Source organism: Notolepis coatsorum (assembly GCF_963971535.1).
Source record: "Notolepis coatsorum genome assembly, chromosome: 1".
Classification (NCBI taxonomy): Eukaryota; Metazoa; Chordata; class Actinopteri; order Aulopiformes; family Paralepididae; genus Notolepis; species Notolepis coatsorum.
Genome location: NC_140165.1, coordinates 105,060,812 through 105,080,339, shown reverse-complemented (window position 1 = coordinate 105,080,339; position 19,528 = coordinate 105,060,812). Strand labels below are relative to the sequence as shown.

At 42.3% G+C, this 19,528-nt stretch overlaps 1 protein-coding gene across 1 annotated transcript in view; it reads left to right on the top strand.

Moving 5' to 3' along the window:
- The first annotated feature begins 2,152 nt into the window (after positions 1 to 2,152).
- Positions 2,153 to 19,528, top strand: part of LOC311235346 (acidic leucine-rich nuclear phosphoprotein 32 family member B-like) — a 42,643-nt gene continuing 25,267 nt past the window's right edge. Inside the window, exons 1-4 of the mRNA XM_084322781.1 lie at positions 2,153 to 2,308; positions 4,816 to 4,965; positions 16,724 to 16,846; positions 17,050 to 17,233. Of these exons, the coding sequence (XP_084178907.1) occupies positions 2,255 to 2,308; positions 4,816 to 4,965; positions 16,724 to 16,846; positions 17,050 to 17,233 (511 nt within the window). The 5' untranslated portion in view covers positions 2,153 to 2,254. The remainder of the gene's footprint in view (positions 2,309 to 4,815; positions 4,966 to 16,723; positions 16,847 to 17,049; positions 17,234 to 19,528) is intronic.

Below are 19,528 nucleotides of genomic sequence, written 5' to 3'. Positions count from 1 at the left end.
ACTATTTTATTCTCAAGTTTTGTTTTACTTGTCACATATAAGGTACATGTACATTACAGTGAAATGCTTGGTTCTATCTATTTTATGTATATTTTCATGAGTATTGTAATAAGCACTTTTGGCTGCAATTCTTGAAAGGTGCTGTACAAATAAGGTGTATTATTATTATTATTATTATTATTATTATTATTATTATTATTATTATTATTATTATTATTATTATTATTATTATTATTATTATTATTATTATTATTATGTTTGTGTGCAGCAAACCGCCATTCACCCACGAACCAATAAATAAATACAATGTACGTTTTATTTTCTTTATTCAAAACGGCAAAGAAGAGACAGTTTAGAGGGCGGAGTGAAACATCCCGCCTCTAACCAAGGATAATAAAAGAAGGAAGGGACGGCGCGTCAGAATACCAGTGTTCTATGTTCTGCTAGGTGGCAGCCTGTATTCAAATTCTAAATATATACCAGCTATCTGAGGAAATATGTATCAACCAATATATCAAATGTTAGCTAGTTAACAATCCAACAAATTGCTGATGATTCTGCGGCATCCGAGGTAATAGATGTCGTGTATATCATATAATGATGAATTGAAAATGGGGGACCCTGATGTAAACAAGACGAAAGTCTTTCTCTGGTCTGCATCCCCTTAACAATTGTATGTATTGAGCTGTACTGTACTGTCCCCATTCTGCAATCTGTTAATAAAGTTTTCAATCAATCAATCAATCAATCAATCAATAACCTGTTTAAATGGCAGGTCATAAACGAGGAGATTATGCTTGCACCTCATGGTACCAAAGCACCTCAAAGGCGCTAAAAACAAGATTACAAACATCACAAAACAAACTGGTCAGACTACTTATTGACCTTACTCCTAGAACCCACCTCACCCCTGCCCACTTTGAGACAACAGAGTACAGCAACTTGCAATGGGCCTGGTCTACAAGATACACTACACGACTAAGGTACCCATGTGTAGGCCTACATGTCAAAATACTTCCCAAAGGTCAGTGAATACCACGACCACAACACCAGAGGGAGCTCCACAAATCATGTTAAACCCAGATTCGGCTCAAACAAGGGACTAAACATGTTTCGCAATTATGCCACATCAATGTGGAAAGCCCTACCCAAAGCTGTAAAGGAATGTGAATCACTACCCACTTTCAAAACCACTCTCAAAGAGCACCTACGGGAGACTGCAATTCGAAACTGGCCCCCTCCAATGTACAGTAAATGTCCGACTCCTAACCCAATAATACACAAGACCCTCTTCTTGGGACCAAGTAAGGTTTCGTCGATATATTCCAATGTACAGTTTTGCTTGTACAGTTGTATAGTCCCCCCCCCCCACCTCCAATGTACTCTCTTTTTTAGACTATTTTTGTATCACAAACAGTACTGTATTTGTAAATCTGGTATGTCATAAATGTATAGATGTAGCAGTACTGTCTATCTGTATGTCGTGTATGTTATGGGAGCATGTCTATGTTCCCCGGGTCCTATGTTCCCTGGGATCTATGTTCCCCGCTTTGATTGATTGATTGAAAATGTTAGACCACCAGCCCTGATTCCTAACTCTAACCTTAACCAGTTCGAAAGAGGGCCTAAGCTTAACCGTTCGAAACAAGGCGGACATTAATAATTAATAAAATAATAAAAATGTATAAAATGTTCAATCTATTAATCAATCAAAGCGGGGAACATAGAACCCGGGGAATATAGAACCCGGGGAACATAGGACCCGGGGAACATAGGGATGATCCCTATGTTATGATGAATTGAAAATGGGTGACCCTGATGTAAACAAGACGAAAGTCTTTCTCTGGTCTGCATCCCCTTAACAATTGTGTGTATTGAGCTGTACTTTATTGTACCCATTCTGAATCTGTTAATAAAGTTTTAAATCAATCAATCAGATGGCTGATCCCATTCAACTCAATGTCGGCTGAACTGAAAGTTTCCACACATGGCACCATGTGCGTTCACGCGCTACACAGGGACGGACGCGATGACCCTTCCTTCTTTTATAGTTGCCTTGCCTCTAACTTTGACCGGAGGCTTGCTTGACCTACTTCCACCCCCTCCTCTCTCTCACACACACACACACACACACAGAGCCCTCTGCACGCACACACAGTGACACACACTCAGCCTCACTCCTGCGACGCGTCATCAAGGGAGAAACAAGTTTTCACAACGAGACTCAACGGGGAAAAAGACAAACCAGAAGAAAATGAACATGAAAAAGAGGATCCATTTAGAGCTACGGTACAGGCCGCCGGCAGATGTAAGTAGTAATAAAATAGAGATACACGTTTTAGGAGTTCGTTTATTTGTTATCTTTTTTTTTAGAGAGAAGCTTTGATGTGTAAACTCGCCCGGTCGAGAGGGAAGAAGAAGAAGAAGAAGGGGTGGCAAAGCACATGGGCGCTGAATACACCTCCTTGGGCCTGGCTGGCGATCCTCCGGGACGAACTGGATCATAACGTTTATACACGCACGTCGTTGCTCATGGAGTAAAATACGTTATACTCGCCGTTACGCGTTCACACTTACTATTTAATACACACGCGCAGCCTAAAAATGTGGCACTGCAAGCGGCGGTTAGCGACGCGGCTAACGTTGTAGCTAGCTAACGTTAGCACGGCACGGATACACGTTGTACTGTGTGTGTAGTGTACTGTTGTGTAGAGAGACTGGAGTGAATGTAGATTTAAAGTCACCGCTTTGATCAAGCCAACTGTAATGATTCCACGCTAAAAAGCTAAACCGACACTGGTGATTAATTTGTTTGACGAAACTGGGGGAAAAACGCGCCAGTCGAACGTTGGATGTCATAAAAAAAAAAGCAGACCAAGCAGAGTTGTTGTCTCTTAACGTTACGGTAACGTTATCTTCTTTAACGTTAGGACTTGTTATCTCGCTAGTTACATCGGTTAACATGAGCTAGTGAACTCGGCGTGTTGGTGTTTACACGACATTAACTGTTCTAGAGGAGTGTTTGTGTCTAAAGGGCGCGCGGGCAGCAGCTAGCTAGCTAGCTGTTAGCTCCAAAATGGCCTTCTCACTCTCCACTCCCCCCCCAATCACTAATACAACACGAATTACCATCCACGACGTCTCGGGGGGGGGGGGGGGAACTAAAAATAAAAAGTGTATTTGTTCGCTTAGACACGCTATGTCCCAACTTTATTAATATTCAGAATGCTTTAGGATGTGAAGGGGGGGGGGGGGGGTGAGAGACTGTTGGCTCGCTAGCTAATGTTCCCCGTGTCACGTGCGTTTGGAGTTTACAAACAGTGCTTGAGAAAAAGGACCAGTTCCAATATGAAATGTTCCCCCTGAGGCCTCCTAACACTTGGTGCTGTAAAGGGGGGGGGGGGGGGCAGGCAGTCTTATAAGATGTTTTAAATTACCCTTATAACGCCAACATTATTTTTGCTTGGTTGCAGGGCTGCAACTAAATGACAAAATGTGTTTGGGGTGCTGCAGTTCCAGTTCACACGCGTGTGTGTGGCCCCCCCGGGATTAGCTGTGTGAACCGGAATATTGTTGGGAAGGAGGTGATTTACAAATCATTCGCAACCTACCTTGAGGGCTCTAATCTATATACCAATCTTCTCCAAAAAACTCACCACAGGACAGTCCAAAGCCTCACCCCCCCCCCAAAACAATCAGGCTTTTAGTCCATAATTAATTGTTTGTTCACTAGGGATGGGTACCGAATTCGAACACGACTGAGGTAGGTAAATTAAATTTCTTGAGACTAAAGTACCGAAAAAAGGTACCGTTGGGTACCGGTATCGATTCACAGGTACCGGTATCGGTTAAAATGTGAAAGGTACCCATCCCTATTGTTCACCAGCAAGGCACTTCTAATTGTATTAGTAACTCAACTCTGCACACGTATTTGCAATGAAATTAGGCCCAACAAAGGGTTCTTTCCATTGCAACTTTACTACTTTTGCTTGTTTTGCCAGGTGCTGGACCTAATGTTGTTGTGTCTGGTTCACATGGCTCAAGCTTGGGCCTGAGATGTGGCTGTTCGCTTGAACCCTGGTGTCAGTTGGAGAATACATATCTTATTTGGTATTTTCACTAAAATGGGTCTGGCCAAAGAAGGGCCACAGGACAACATTGGCCCTCCACACAGGTTAATCCCTTTTAGCCTTCCAAAGGTTCCAGCCGGGGTTGAGATAGGTGGTGATATATTACATTTACACTCAAGTAGGTGTCGATTCTTTTAGTTATCAAGTATTCTACCCGTTATTCCATTGATTAGTCGAGTGGTCGGATAAGAAATAACCTTTGCTTTAATAAGCAATAGTATACAAAAGAGAAATTAAGACTAGCCTTTTTTAGAATTTTGGCTGCAGCATTTTTATTTCTATGGTTATTTTCTTCAGCAACTTAGATAACTTGCATATCTTAACATAATAACTAGCCACCAATACCATATTGATTTACGTTTGTAACCAGCCATTACATGTAGCGCACTGCAATTATCGTCTGTGAAATGCGCACAGTGGGGTAATTTTTTTTTTAATTTTTACTCTGGGAAATGGAAATCGTTTCAGCTCTACCTCCAAGTGATCATTTTACAGCTTCACTTCAAAACGTCTACGTTTGTCTTGCGCCCAGTTTCTGCTGAACTACTATGGAAACTCTGTTCACCCAATTACATCTTTTGACAACAATGGCAGGCGCTGGTCCCTCTGAACCCAGCCGAAGCACCATCCAGCCTAATAATAATCAGTGCCGAACCAGCCATACTCACACTCCTCCACCCCCCAGGTGCAGGAGTTGGTCCTTGATAACTGTCGGTCCAGCGAGGGCACCATGGAGGGACTGACTGAGGAGTTTGAGAACCTGGAGATACTCAGTCTCATCAATGTGGGCCTCACCAGCCTAGACAACATCCCCAAATTGGGGAAACTCCGAAAGGTAAGGACGTCTACTGAGAACCTGAGACAGAACCATATAACTTACGTTTTTATGTTTTCAGAAGCACATAGTTTTCAAACTTGTATCTAAAGATGCTAAGTTAACCCTTTCACTACCAAATGGTTAACCCCTTCACTGCGACAATACAGAAGGTTAACCCTTTCACTGCCACACGACAAAGGGTTAGCCCTTTCACTACCACACTACAGAAGGTTAACCGTCTAGTGTGGTAGTGGAAAGGTTAACCTTCTGTAGTGTGGTAGTGAAAGGGTTAAGAGTGTTGTCTTCATTCATAGTTAACACATTAACTGCCACGGAGTTTGCCCGTCTCATACCATTCTCTGCCAGTACTGTAAGTCTATGGAGATGTTCACCTTCTTTGCAGGGCTATAACTTTTGAAATTGTATTGCTAAATTGACATTACTATGGCCCATTCAACATCGATTATCTATCGTTCAGGATGTAGGTACGTTTTACTTTTTCATTCATACAAAAATACCGTCTAGAATATAAATATGTTTTTATCGTTTTCTGCAGTAATTCCTAGAACGTGAGATATAGGCATAAATGCATATATACATTATCAAATGCCGTTTGTTGCCGATCCAGGCTATATTAAAAATGTCAACTGTACATGGTCCTAAACGTTATGACTGATCATGCACGGGTGAACGGAGGGGGGGAGGGGGTCGTTTATAATTCCGTGATCGTCGTTAAATGATTTATGTAGTATGGGTGATATATAGATCAGAGCAGTTTGCATGGATAATAATAAACAAAAACGCTGAAAGTCACGGCAGCCTCCTCTTACCGTTGGGCGATGATACTGGAGCAAACAGATCCCAGTTATTTGATGGGGATCGAGGCGATCCATTTCCGGTTTGTATAATACTAATACACGCCCAAATCATGTCGATTATTGAGTTATGGCAGCGACCCATATCCACGGTGTGTGGCTAGAGTCCTGCGATGATATGCGAGTGGCCGGACGGATTTAGGAGACACACCGATATCCAACCGGCATTTCCGGTTTGGCAACTCGCAGATCATCCACCAGGTGGCAGTATTGAAGCGTTGCAGAGTTGTGCCGAGTCCCACAGCATCAGACAAGGCTCCGTGAGTGAAATATGAATACCATGGCGAAAATATGAAATATTATCAAAATAATGTTGTACGCCGTGGTCTGGCAGAATTCGCATGAACTTGAAACACGTCGTACAGCGTGGTTGGCGAAAGAAGTGTTGGAGACGGTAGAAATTGAGTACTTGAGAACGCTAGTCCCCACTCCCCCACTGGCTAGCTTTCACACTACCAATGTCGTTTAGTTCCCGAGCACACTTGAGGGAGCAACACCCCGATGTTGGTGAAGTTGGCACTGCCACAGACACGCTATAGCTGGCGCTTCAACCCTTCTTTGCTCTCGGAGAAAGCATTTCGGGATCAAATGAGATAGAATAGAAATACTTTTCATCCCGAGGGAAATTTGGCACTACAAATTGCTCACAGTAACCAGTAAACATTTAGGTAGACAAAAACAATGAGATCTCGACTCATTGAGTTTATGGAAACGAAGGATACTGGTGATGTCTCTGACGCTACATTGTGGGAGTCTGATCATGACAGAGGAGAGGCTGATTCTTGCGGTGTCTGACAACCCAGTAATATACGACCTAAGGTATATACGACCTATAGCGCAGATGACGCACCAATAAGCGCTCCCTGCGCTTTGGGAGCACTCTGGGCATTCATATTTTTTATATCCAAAGCGCTCCACCTTGGGGGGGGGGGGAAACAGCCACACACCGCCTTAACCCATTCAGTGCCAACCACGAGTATAGTCGGGTTAACTCGCCATCGCTTCCGTGCCAATCATGAGTATAGTCGGGTTTTAATCGTTATTTCTTTTATTAGCGCTATCTATTAATTTTCATCCATCTAACCTGATGTTATCATTGGGAATGGGTCTGAGCTCGCAAAAGGGCAAATACCGCAGCCTATCGTCTCCCGGATGGTATTACACATCATTGGATTGGCTGGGAATGTGCATCGAAAAAATAACTCCGGTCCGGGTTTCCCTTCTCGGGCAAGCAGTATCATGTTACCACATTGACTGAGGACACTCAGAGCAGCGTCGATTATGTGTTTTGGACTATAACGTTGGATCAATAAACGCGATCAATATTTGGAATGGCGATCAGGAATTGGATTATTCTTTTTGCAGAACATCTGATGTGAGGTAAGGAATTTATGTTACGAATCTTGGGTTAATCAGATGTTCCTATCACCGCCATCGGAGCGTATGTGTGTGACGTTAGCGCTGAGCAAGTCATGAATAAGCGATTTTATAAGGACACATATACTCACGATAATCTAGCGTTTATTTGAAAACGATTCATAAATCAGCCGAAAAATTACAACGTGTTTTGTGTATTCCACTAAAGGGCTATCGCATATTTCTCTGGAATTACTAGAAATCTCAAACTATACTTGTATTCAAAACGGTATAAAACGGAAATGTACCAATGAAAAAATTATCCGTTTCGTACATGTTGACTGCAAGCAAGTCATTGATAAGCGACGGGTGTATTAGACCTATAGCCATAATTGAAGATATAGTTTAAGCGTTCGCAAATATCCCTGTCCTCCCATTGAGTAAAGTTCTGGCATAGAAGCCCTAATTTTAGGGATGCCCCGATCAAGTTTTTTGATACCGATCGTTTTTGGTTTAATAAAAAAAATATATACGTGTGTGTGTGTATATATATATATATATTTCTTTTTTATATAAAATATATATATTATATAATTATACTTGTAGTTGTATTATCTGCAAGACATTGCCACCACGCAACAAGTCAAAATGCTTGCTATCTCCACTGTCTGTGTGTATACTCTGCTTTGGTCAAATCACATTCAGCATGTCCTCAGCAGGATATATCTGCGGCTGCAGATATACCCTACTCCCTCCCCCTTTCGTGACTGCGATGCAAGCCGGGGCTCGAATACGCATCGAATCAATAAGACATTGATATCAGGAGCTATCTGTAGCTACTGCTAGCCGGCTAGATAACGTTAAGACAACGCCCCAGTGAACTATTTAGTTTAATGGGACATTTCGTTTTGAACAGTGAGCTAACGGAGGTATCATGCACTACTAGACTATTGCTGGAGCATTTGTTGATATCAGGAGCTAGCCGGCTAGATACTGTTAGACAATGCCTCATGTATTAACACTTTGACTGCCGGGACCCGTCTTTAGACGTCTTTGCTGGCCATGCTAAAGTTGCCGGGGGACGCTGTACGTCGTCTTTATATCAATATTTCAAAAATCTGCGATCGGATTCATAATGTCCCTCCGCTGGCCTGAGATCCTCCAGCAGGACCCACTGAGCTCTCTGGCGGTTCAGGAGCGCCATCTGGTGGCCGATCGGCGCCACCGCTTAACAGGAAGCGCAGTAGAGGTTTTGCTGGTCGGCCATATTGCTTCCGAGCACTCGGTACATGTCCCGTGACTCTGGCTCGTCCCGCTACATAGCGATCGATTGCCAATAACTCGATAAACAACATGATTTGGACGTATATACCATTATACAAGCTGGAGATGGACCGGGTAATAATATATCCCATAATGATAAAATTTCTACTCGACGATGATCGCCCAACGGCGCGCGGAGACTGGGGTGAGTTTCAGCGTGTAACGTTACCGTCTTCGATAATAACTGATATTATCAACATTTGACCCACATTAGATGATTGGTATAACGCTGCCCACGGAATTATAAACGCCCCCTCGCCCATCCGGTCAACATCAGATGACGTGTAGTAACTTCTAGAAGTACGTCTAGTTGGAATTTTTTATATCGCGCTGATTGCCATCAAACTGTATTTCATCATCAATATAATGCATTTGGGGCTATATATCACGTTCTGGAGAAAGCTGCAGAAAGAGATGAAAACATACTTATACATTAGACCATACTTTACTATGAATATGTGAATGAAAAAGTTTAACGTTGCTACACAATGAACAATACATATAGGACTTTGAATGGGCCCTAATAATGGCAATGTAGCAATAGAATTTAAAAAGTTATAGCCCTGCAAAGAAGGGGACTTTCTCCATAGACAAATAGCGCTGGTATATCATTAATTTAACCTTAGGCAACCAAAGTGTTAAAGGGGACATGCATTGCTATTCCTAGCACTATTTGGGCAACTTTACACAATTCCTGTGAGTCTATTGAAGACATCTGTAAGGTTTTTTTCAAAAAGATGCATTGTTTTATATTTCTAATAAAGTACTCAAAACCATCATTTTTCAGCCTCAGGATTTCAGGCTGTTATGGCCTGGCTCCGCCCATAAGCACTTTGAGTGACAGTCAGCTCACACAGTCTGCGACTGGTAGACAGAGAGAGATAGAGAGAGATGGATGGAGAGAGTCCTTTCTTTCACTCTCTCCCTCTCGCGGGGGGGCGGGGGACCTGCGCACGGAGTGGTTGCACAGTGGTCTCTCTCTCTTTCTCTCTCTCTCCCTCTCTATCTCTCTCTCCCTCCAGAGTGCATGCAGAGGTGTCAGGTTTCACTCTGCCGCAGTATGAGGAAGTGGTTTCCACTCGCTGTGTAGTCAGTCTAGGTAGATTGTGGGCGGGCATTAGTTCCAACCACAGAGCCAATCGCATCACTGTCCGCTTACCCAGGCCCCGGTGACGTCACGACATGCCTCAAATCAGGATGACCTAATTAAATCTAGCAGGAAATGGTCTGAGCTGAATCAGAGCAATCCGCCAATATGGTATTTAGACACAAAAACACATTCATACTAACTCCTATTACTATAATACAATGCTAGAGACTGAAAAATGACATTTATAATGCATGTCACCTTTAAACTAAAAGTGAATAGTTGACTGGGTAATTTTGTAACCTGTTCCACCCCAGGTGAAAATCCGCATAAAATGTATACCTAGGTAAATGGAATATTGCTCCACTTCTACAAGGGCTATTTGCATATTCTTGGTATCTAGGTATTCACAGTATCAGAAATATTGTGTCTATTACTAGGCTTGCTTAAATTGTGATGAAATAAAGGAGAATATGAATTATGATTTTTCTTTGCATCTTTGACAGTGAATAACACCATGATAATAATGACAAACTTAAAAAACTGCCACTGACCTCGTTCAGTACCCTCTTGAGATCATGTGTAAAAGAAAATCTAAGGAAATTAATAAAGGGAATATGATATACCGAAGGTTCTGTAGATACAGTACTGAATTCTCCCATCCGGACCAATGCAATTTGAAATATTATTATAGAATAGATACATTACCTTATTATAGCCAATTCGCACATTTCTATATATATACATATAGTATCTTTCAAATGCCTTGAGTTCAATTTGGATTTAGTATCACCAGGCGTGCATAAGAACAGATAATCATATCTACTGTAATCTAGTGTACTTTTTTATTTTCCCCACAGTGCAACCGTTTTGAAACTAATTTCAGATCTAATTGTTCCTACATGCTAACAATAGGGAGGAGAAACGAACTGTGTTTCAATATTTGTCAAAAACGTTACCTTTTGTGGCTTATTATCCCGAATAATAACAGTTATTGATATTATTCATTCAGAACGCTGAACTTTGAACCCCCACTGAACCTGCCAGGAAGTGACGTTAGAAAAAATTCTAACGCTGATCGGCAGCTATGCATCCCCTCCGCGTGAATACTTTCGGCAGCCAACATGCCCTTCCGCGTTGCTCTGATTGGCCAGCGATCGGCCAGCCCTCTACGCTCGTTTCCCTCCTACGCCGGTAACGCGCGCATGTGCATTTTCTTTTTGACGGCGCATGCGCATTTTCTTTTTGACGGCACACAGCCACAAGCTCACACACAAGCCGCTTTTGTATAGGTTTTGCAACACATAGGTAATATTAATAGGTTTTGCCGCAGCGGCATTATGCATTCGTAATCCCCCCTACATAATAACCATGCAGGTTACTCAGCAGGTTAATCAGCAAAGGTTAATAATAATAACCATGCAGGTTAATTAGCAACGCTCGCACAATACCTAGGTTAATAATAAGTAGGCAATTGGCACAAGTGTAAATTATACATTTGTCACTCAGTTTAAACATCGACGCACTTAGCTCAACTCGTCCGCCAGCTTGCTGTGGAGCCGATGGTCACAAGTTCGAATCACTTCAATTATTTTTTTTTACGTTTAATTAATTTATCATCTCTATATTAACGTAACTAGCTATTCATATCAATCGAAATAACGTTCATCTCCGTGAGCCTTCAGAGCTGCTCTTATTTGTAAATAGAAGAAAAAGGAGTTTTTCATTGTTCAAGAGTGGATATATGTTGCAGAAAAAAAAGAATTGAAGTGATTCGAACTTGTGACCATAGGCTCCACAGCAAGCTGGCGAACGAGTTGAGCTAAGTGCGTTGATGTTAAAACTCAGTGACGAATGTATAATTTACACTTGTGCCAATTGCCTACTTATTATTAACCTAGGTATTGTGCGAGCGTTGCTAATTAACCTGCGTGGTTATTATTATTAACCTTTGCTGATTAACCTGCTGATTAACCTGCGTGGTTATTATGTAGGGGGGATTAGCGTGTCTCGCGCGGGCGTAGGGGGGAAACGAGCATAGAGGGCTGCGCAATCGCTGGCCAATCAGAGCAACGCGGAAGGGCATGTTGGCTGCCGAAAGTATTCACGCATCCCTTCCACAAAATGGCAGCAAAAAAAACTACAATTCCCATGGTTAAAATGTTCAAAATGGTCGCCGTCCTCCCGGTAGACTTCAGTAAATCGAAAACTTAAAACGATGACACTTTTAACTAGGGATGTCCGATATTATCGGCCGACCGATATTATCGGCCGATATCGGCAGTAAAATGTGATATCGGAAAATATCGGTATCGGTTTAAAAACAAAAAAAAACAATAACAATATTTGTTATATATATATCCAGTGAAATTATTAGTTATTCAGTTTTTTGGACGGGGAAACCCTGCATATATCGGTATCGGTTGATATCGGTTGATATCGGTATCGGAAATTAAGAGTTGGACAATATCGGAATATCGGTATCGGTAAAAAAGCCAATATCGAGCATCCCTACTTTTAACCTATTGCTAAACTAACGTATTGATGATAATATACATTCTACATGCTTTTGTGACATGTTAGTGATGTTAATACTTGAAAACGTTTGATTTTAAAATCGCACATTTTTTGCATCACTCTGAAAAATCTGGATATATGATCATAATGTCATTTAAACCCGGTACCGACCCCGTGGGGTGGAACAGGTTACAGTAACGATAGCTAGGTAGCTAACGTTAGCTCACAGAGGTTGCATGCACTAGAGCAGACTATTGCCGGAGCATTTGTTGACACAGGTAAGGGAGGGGCAGGAGGAGGAGGAGCGGCAGTGCGCTGCAGCTGTGTGTCTGAGAGAGAAGTCAGCGAGTGAGATCTCCGCTAAGAATTGGATCATGTTTTTCGATCAGTTTTCACGATCGGCGAAAATAAAGCATCGGAATTTACCAATCTCATATTTATACTGAATATTGGCCGATACCGATCGATCGGGGCATCCCTACCTAATTTGGTCATATCTGGCCGGCTCTGAATGTGTTACGGTGGTATTGAGAGGGCACATCTTATGAAGCCTCTGAAAAGAGAGAAAGACGTAAGCGCTTGGCTGAAATTGACTCACAGTCCCAAACAGACTTAAATAATATTTTAAAATTAAAGTATGAAATACAACTATATTCTGGGCAAGCAGGTTGGCACCCTCCTCCTTAAACTCAGACAGAAGCACTTGTTACAGCAAGCCAAGCCTCTTCCGTGTTTTGGTGCAGTTGTGCTCACATTTGCAACCGTTCCGTGCCCGGGGACGGCGGGGACGCTGATTCGTTCCCCAGACCACCTTTTCAAGTTGTCCCGGACACAGAACGGTTATCCGCTCCCCGGACACGGAACGCAGTGTTCTCACTAGACTACTTTTGGGGCAATCGTGCTCGGAAACGGCCCCGGATGCCTAGTGTGAAAGCACCCTTAATGTTGTTGTGTTCATTCATAGTTAAAGGGGAACTCCAACATTTTGGGAAATTAGCTTATTTAACATCTTCCCTGGAGTTAGACAAGAAGATACATACCTTTTTTGTCTCTGTGCGTGCATTTTAGCTTTGGGAATAGACGCTCCGTTAGCATAGCTTAGCTTCATCACTGGAAGTGGGGGAGGGTTAGAGCCTTACAGTGTATTGCAAGGTCTGACATTGACCAAACTTGATATGCCAGGCCTGTACGCTGTGACGAGATCGTCGCAAATTGCCCCCTAATTTGGCCGGTGCGAATGAAAAATTATATCTACTCGCAAGCTTGCGAATAGTGATTTCACCCCTTCATTCGCATTTCACTACACTAACATTAGCCTACAACCAGGGCTGTACAGGCGACATAATGTTGCGGTTGTAATTTCATTAGACAGACCAGCGCGGACATTTAATAACATGCAATTTAATTGACACGAGCAATGGGCTAACGTTAGCTGGTGGTCCCGAGTGAAGCAGGGACGGTGGAAAAGTGAGGAAAGGGGTTATATTGACAAGTGACAACGCTTGACAACAGAAGTTTAAACATAACTTCATATTTATTAGTTATTCGTTTCTGTATATCATCCACTTTCCATCTCCGTGTTAGACTCTTCCTGTTTACATTCGAGTGTGACGTCATCACCTACGGCAGCTTAGACGATCAAAACGCGAACCTAGAACAAAACCCGGGGGGGGGGGGCTGGGTCTCTTGTGCGTTCTCGCCCCCTCTCTCTCTCTCTCGCTCTCTCTCTCTCTCGCTCTCTCGCTCTCTCTCTCTCTCTCTCGCTCTCTCTCTACATCCAATTATTTAAAGTAGCCAAACGTTACAGACAGTATAAATACTAACTGGATAGTTGATGATAAACATTTTATTTCATTATCTGAAATATTCTAAAATCATTAAGTCTGCTATAAGCCATTATCCCTTTGTGTGTAATTATTATTTTCTCACAGTAGTATATATATATATATATATGTGTGTGTGTGTGTGTTTGGCTAAAGTGGATAGAAAACACAGTACTGTGCAAAAAAAGGGCACCCAAGAGTTTTTATATAAATAGTCTTAGATGTAAATAATTTTTTTTATTAGTGTGTCAGTAGACTACTCTTAGTACATTTTCATTCAATTATTTTTTAAAGCATCTTCATGGTTTAATAATGCAAACATATGTTGCAGGGACTTATTATAATCATCATATTGGCGTGACTGTATGCATCAAAGGGTTAAATCAAGCATTTTAAGTGCTTTAGGAAATGTCAAAATATTGCGATATATATTGTGTATCGTGATATGGCCAAAAAATATCGCAATATCATTTAGAGGCCATATCGCCCAGCCCTACTATAATGGTAAAATAGTTATTTAAAAATTTGCCCCTAAAAAATATTCTTTGCCCCTAAATTTCTCATTTAGGGGCAAGTGTGCCCCTAGTGAAAAAGCTTAGCGTACAGCCCTGTATGCATGACCTTGGTGGGCTCTAGGTCAACTCCTGAAAAGGGGGTCAATGTCAGACTTTGCAATCAAAAGTTAGGGGGCTAATAACCCTTGCCATAATTTCAGTGTGCCCCCTAACTTTTGATTGCAAGGTCTGACATTGACCCCCTTTTCAGGAGTTGACCTAGAGCCCACCAAGGTCATGCATATCAAGTTTGGTCAATGTCAGACCTTGCAATACACTGTAAGGCACTGTAAGGCTCTAACCCTCCCCCACTTCCAGTGATGAAGCTAAGCTATGCTAACGGAGCGTCTATTCCCAAAGCTAAAATGCACGCACAGAGACAAAAAAGGTATGTATCTTCTTGTCTAACTCCAGGGAAGATGTTAAATAAGCTAATTTCCCAAAATGTTGGAGTTCCCCTTTAAAGACGGTAGAGGTTGGTGGCTGGGTAGCGCAGCAGACTAAGCGCCTGCCTACCACCGCAGAGACGCTTGTATCGAATCCAGCTGTCAGCGGTACCTCCGGCTTGGTCGGTCGTCCATTCTAACCAATTGGCAGTGTTAGCGGGTGGGTAGCCGGCGGGTTGTGTATCCTGGTCGTTGTAAACAGCGACTCCTACAGGTCGGACGGGGCGCCTGCTCAGCGAGGGAGGGAACTGGTGGAGGGAAGTGGTGTGAGCCTCCCACCAGCGTTTCCGTTAGCCGGTAATTACCGGTTTTTGACCGGCAAAATCTGTTGAAGTCCGACATATTTAATCTCTCCGGTCATAATGTCCGGTGAAAATAATTCCCTCTAAACACAATTAGATTATTTGAATTGTATTAAAATAGGCTAAAATTAAATAGCCTATGCGATGAACGAAACAAACAATCATTAAGCAGCCGGTCTAATAATGACATTGTCTTGTCAGCGCGAGCTGGCTGCTGATATATTTGCGAGAAGCATCCATCTGCCGGCCGGCAGGGTGCAGTACTCCAATTCAGCCATTGGCAATTCAGCTGTTGGGTGGGGGCGCTGCTGAGCGGTTTCCAGACCGGACCTAAAAACACTGCTGCTCCATGCTTCACGTAAATATATCAGCAGCCAGCTCGCGCTGACAACAGAATGTCATTATTAGACCGGCTGCTTGGTGAAGCAACGATGAAACAAATGATTGTTTTGTTCATCGCATAGGCTATTTAATTTTAGCCTATTTTAATACAATTCAAATAATCAAATTGTGTTTAGAGGGAATTATTTTCACCGGACATTATGACCAGCACCAAGTCGTTGGGAGGTGGAGATATAAATCACGCAAACCCACGATAATGTTCAGTTCTTCGCTTGATATAATTAATATAAATGTCCAATATAACGGAATTCGTTAGCTCATAAAAATGTGATTATAACAGACTGCTGTTTATTAAGGTCGGGCAGACTGCCCACCGACACCTCAAGTCGGCAGCAGCACGAAGTCTCGAGGGACTTATTTTATTTGGAATATATTAATGACTGTATATACGCAAAAGTAGCCTAGTTTTAAGTTAAAATATTATAAATGCCTTGATGATGTCATTCTTTATATAGGCATATCAATTGTTTTTAAGCTCAATAAACTCTGACCGGAATTTATCCCATTTGTCCGGTAGATTGAAATCTACCGGACACTCAGACCTGCAAAAAAAAATTCTAACGGAAACCCTGCCTCCCACGCGTTACGCTCCCCCAGTGAGAGTCCTCGCTGTCAGGTGAAAAGAAGCGGCTGGCTGACTCTGCATGTATCGGAGGGGACATGTGATAGTATCTATCAACCCTCCCTAGACCAGCAAGTGGGGGGCAAATGCGCGCAACGGCCAGGAAGGGGAGGGGGGGATTGGCATAACGACTAAATTGGGAGGGGAGAAAAAAACAGAAGGAGGAGGAAAAAGTACTCAAAAAGGCGGTTGAGTACTTTATTTATCTAAAGATGGTAAAGTTAGAATTGTTGAGGTTGTGTATTTCTTATCATATTTCACATTCTGCTGTAACGCTATCTGCCATCACTCCAATACAATGGATCTCAATGGCACTCGGTTTGAGCACCACAAACTGATTGCCATTGTGTGCATTGCTGTTTTAACACACATCTGCTGCCCAATCAGAAAAGAGTATTCACCCAGACCATGGTATACGTGATTTTATTGAAGGTTTATTGTTATCTCCCTATTCCCTCCCCTCTCCTAGCTGGAGCTGAGTGACAACAGGATATCAGGTGGTCTGGAGGTGCTGGCAGAGCGGCTGGTGAGCCTAACGCACCTCAACCTCAGCGGCAACAAGTTTAAAGATATCAGCACTCTGGAACCTCTGGTAGGTGGAGCCGTCCAGTATCTGGCAATAGTACCTAGCAACAGAAGGGTGTCGTTTTACTTATTGTTTGATCTTTTGTTTTTTCTGTCTCCATCTCCTCTATCTCTCTGTCAATCCCACCACCTCTCTCTCATTGTCTCTGTTGGTTGGTGTTGTGCCTGTTTTGTGTATAATCTCTATCTCTTTCCCCATCTCTCCAACAGAAAAAGCTTCCTCAGCTGAAGTCTCTGGACCTGTTTAACTGTGAGGTGACCAACCTGGCTGAATACAGAGACTCTATTTTTAAGCTCCTCCCCCAGCTCACCTACCTGGACGGGTACGACATCGAGGACCACGAGGCCTCAGACACTGACGGGGAGGCAGATGGTGTCGATGATGATGACGAAGGTGGGTGTGACATGAAACGGTAGCAATACCTTGTCTTTTAGGGACTGCTACCATATAATTTAATTGAGCTGTAATTAACACAACACAAGGATTCAATGTCCGAGGTGACATCACTGGTGGCCATATCCAGAGTTTTTGGATGTGTCACTGTGAGCCTGTGAGGTTATGTTGGCATTGGTTTTTGGTGAAGTGGTTTTTGGTTGTCTTCGGTTGTGGGACAGGGTCTTTATAATTTCCATTGAGCAATTAACGGTCTGCAGTATCGCATTGCAGCATGGATGGTACCTACCCACAGCAGTGGCTAGATGGTACCTACCCCAGAGCAGTGGCTAGATGGTACCTACCCCAGAGCAGTGTCTAGATAGCATGATAGTACCTACCCCAGGACAGTGCCTAGATGGTACCTACCCCAGAGCAGTGGCTAGATGGTACCTACCCCAGAGCAGTGTCTAGATAGCATGATAGTACCTACCCCAGGACAGTGCCTAGATCAGGGGTGGCCAACCAGTCAGAGACTAAGAGCCACAAAAATGACTGTGGTACCACAAAGAGCCACACCATATACCAGCGTTTCTCAACCTTTTTTTTGAGTCACGGCACCCTTCATGTGTTTATAGGTCTCACCCTCTGGCCTCTGAAGTTGCTAATGTCTTTTTTATTTGGGCCTCACAGGGTTAAAAGTACCCTGTGAGACCCACGGTTGCAAAATTACAAAATCACTTTTAGCCATTTAAAAAAAATAATGTTTATTTAAAAAATGTTAAGCACATGTATAGTCAATTGGTCCTGTTGTTCAGCCTCACAATGCTATTTGATAGTAAATGTGTTTATATGTCCCACCCTCTGGCCTCTGAAGTTGCTAATTTCTTTTTAATTTGGGCCTCACAGGGTTAACCTCTTAAGCCCGAGATATACAGTAAAAGTGTATATTTTCAGCATTACGTTTGTTTACCAATTATTTTAACTGTTATTAGTGAAATATAAGATTATAGAAATCTCAGGGCATTGAGTCGGAAACCGGCGCATATTGACAGGAGGAAGTGGCACAGCCAAAAGTGAGTGTAGTCTTTTGAAGGAAGAGACTCAGGGCTTTCACATTTCGAAAAACCACCCTACCCAGCTCACACCAGCCCCTGTCAATCATCTGACTTCTGGATTTAATTTTAAATTTCTCTTATTTTTTGGGATTATCTCCCACAAACCTGAACGTTATTGCCATAAAACAGAACGCAGTTAGTTTCTCTACATTTCTGTGAACGTCTTGCAAAAAACGGTGTTGCAATATGATGAAAAATGGTGGAGAAATTTACATTATAAAAAAGATGGCAGAATTCAGTACTGTATCTACAAAACCTTCTGTTTAATCATCTTCCCTTTATTCATTTGCTTAGATTTTTCAGGTCTGGTCAATTTTAGCATGGTGTTATTTACAGTCAAAGATAAAAAAAAATTAAATAGAATTGATATTCTCCTTTGGTTCATTACAATTTACTCAAGCCTAGTAACAGACACACTATTTCTGACACTGATCCATATATGTCCCTAGATTCAGATACCAAGAACATTCAAATGGACCATTTAAAAAAAAAATGTAAATGTTTATTCTACGTCCTTATGGAATGAGTGACATAAAAAAAAATAAAGTAAAAAAAATAAATAATTTTTTTCTTTATATTTTTTAAAAAAAAAATTTTAATGGATGGAAGAGCCGCACATTGACGGGCAAAGAGCCGCATGCGGCTCGCGAGCCGCGGGTTGGCCACCCCTGGCCTAGATGGTACCTACCCCAGAGCAGTGGCTAGATGGTACCTACCCCAGAGTAGTGGCTAGATAGTACCTACCCCAGAGCAGTGGCTAGATAGCAGGCATTAAAGCGTTCGACGGATTGGCATTAAAGCGTTCGACGGATTTCCGTCAATTTGATTCGGAGTCGTGACGGATTTTCCCAATTGGCTACCTGGTATAATATGATTTGGAGATGCATACAGATTGAAACTAAATTGAGCCAATCAGACGTGTCAAATATCATAAAAAGGGGAATTTTTTTCCTACCGCGGCCGGCCAAGCAGAGTCATGGCGAGCAATAATGGCAGAACGCATGCAGCGACTCGAGAGACAGGATTACGCTAATAGTTCGTTGTCGGAAATGTATAATAATCGCTGATATACGCTATATATTCTCTTTAAACATATAAATGTTACAGGACAAAAGTAATAGATTTAATCACTTTTATTCTTTTAAACTTGGTCTGACCGACCTTCAGCATAGACCATGAACAGGCAGTAGTAGAAACG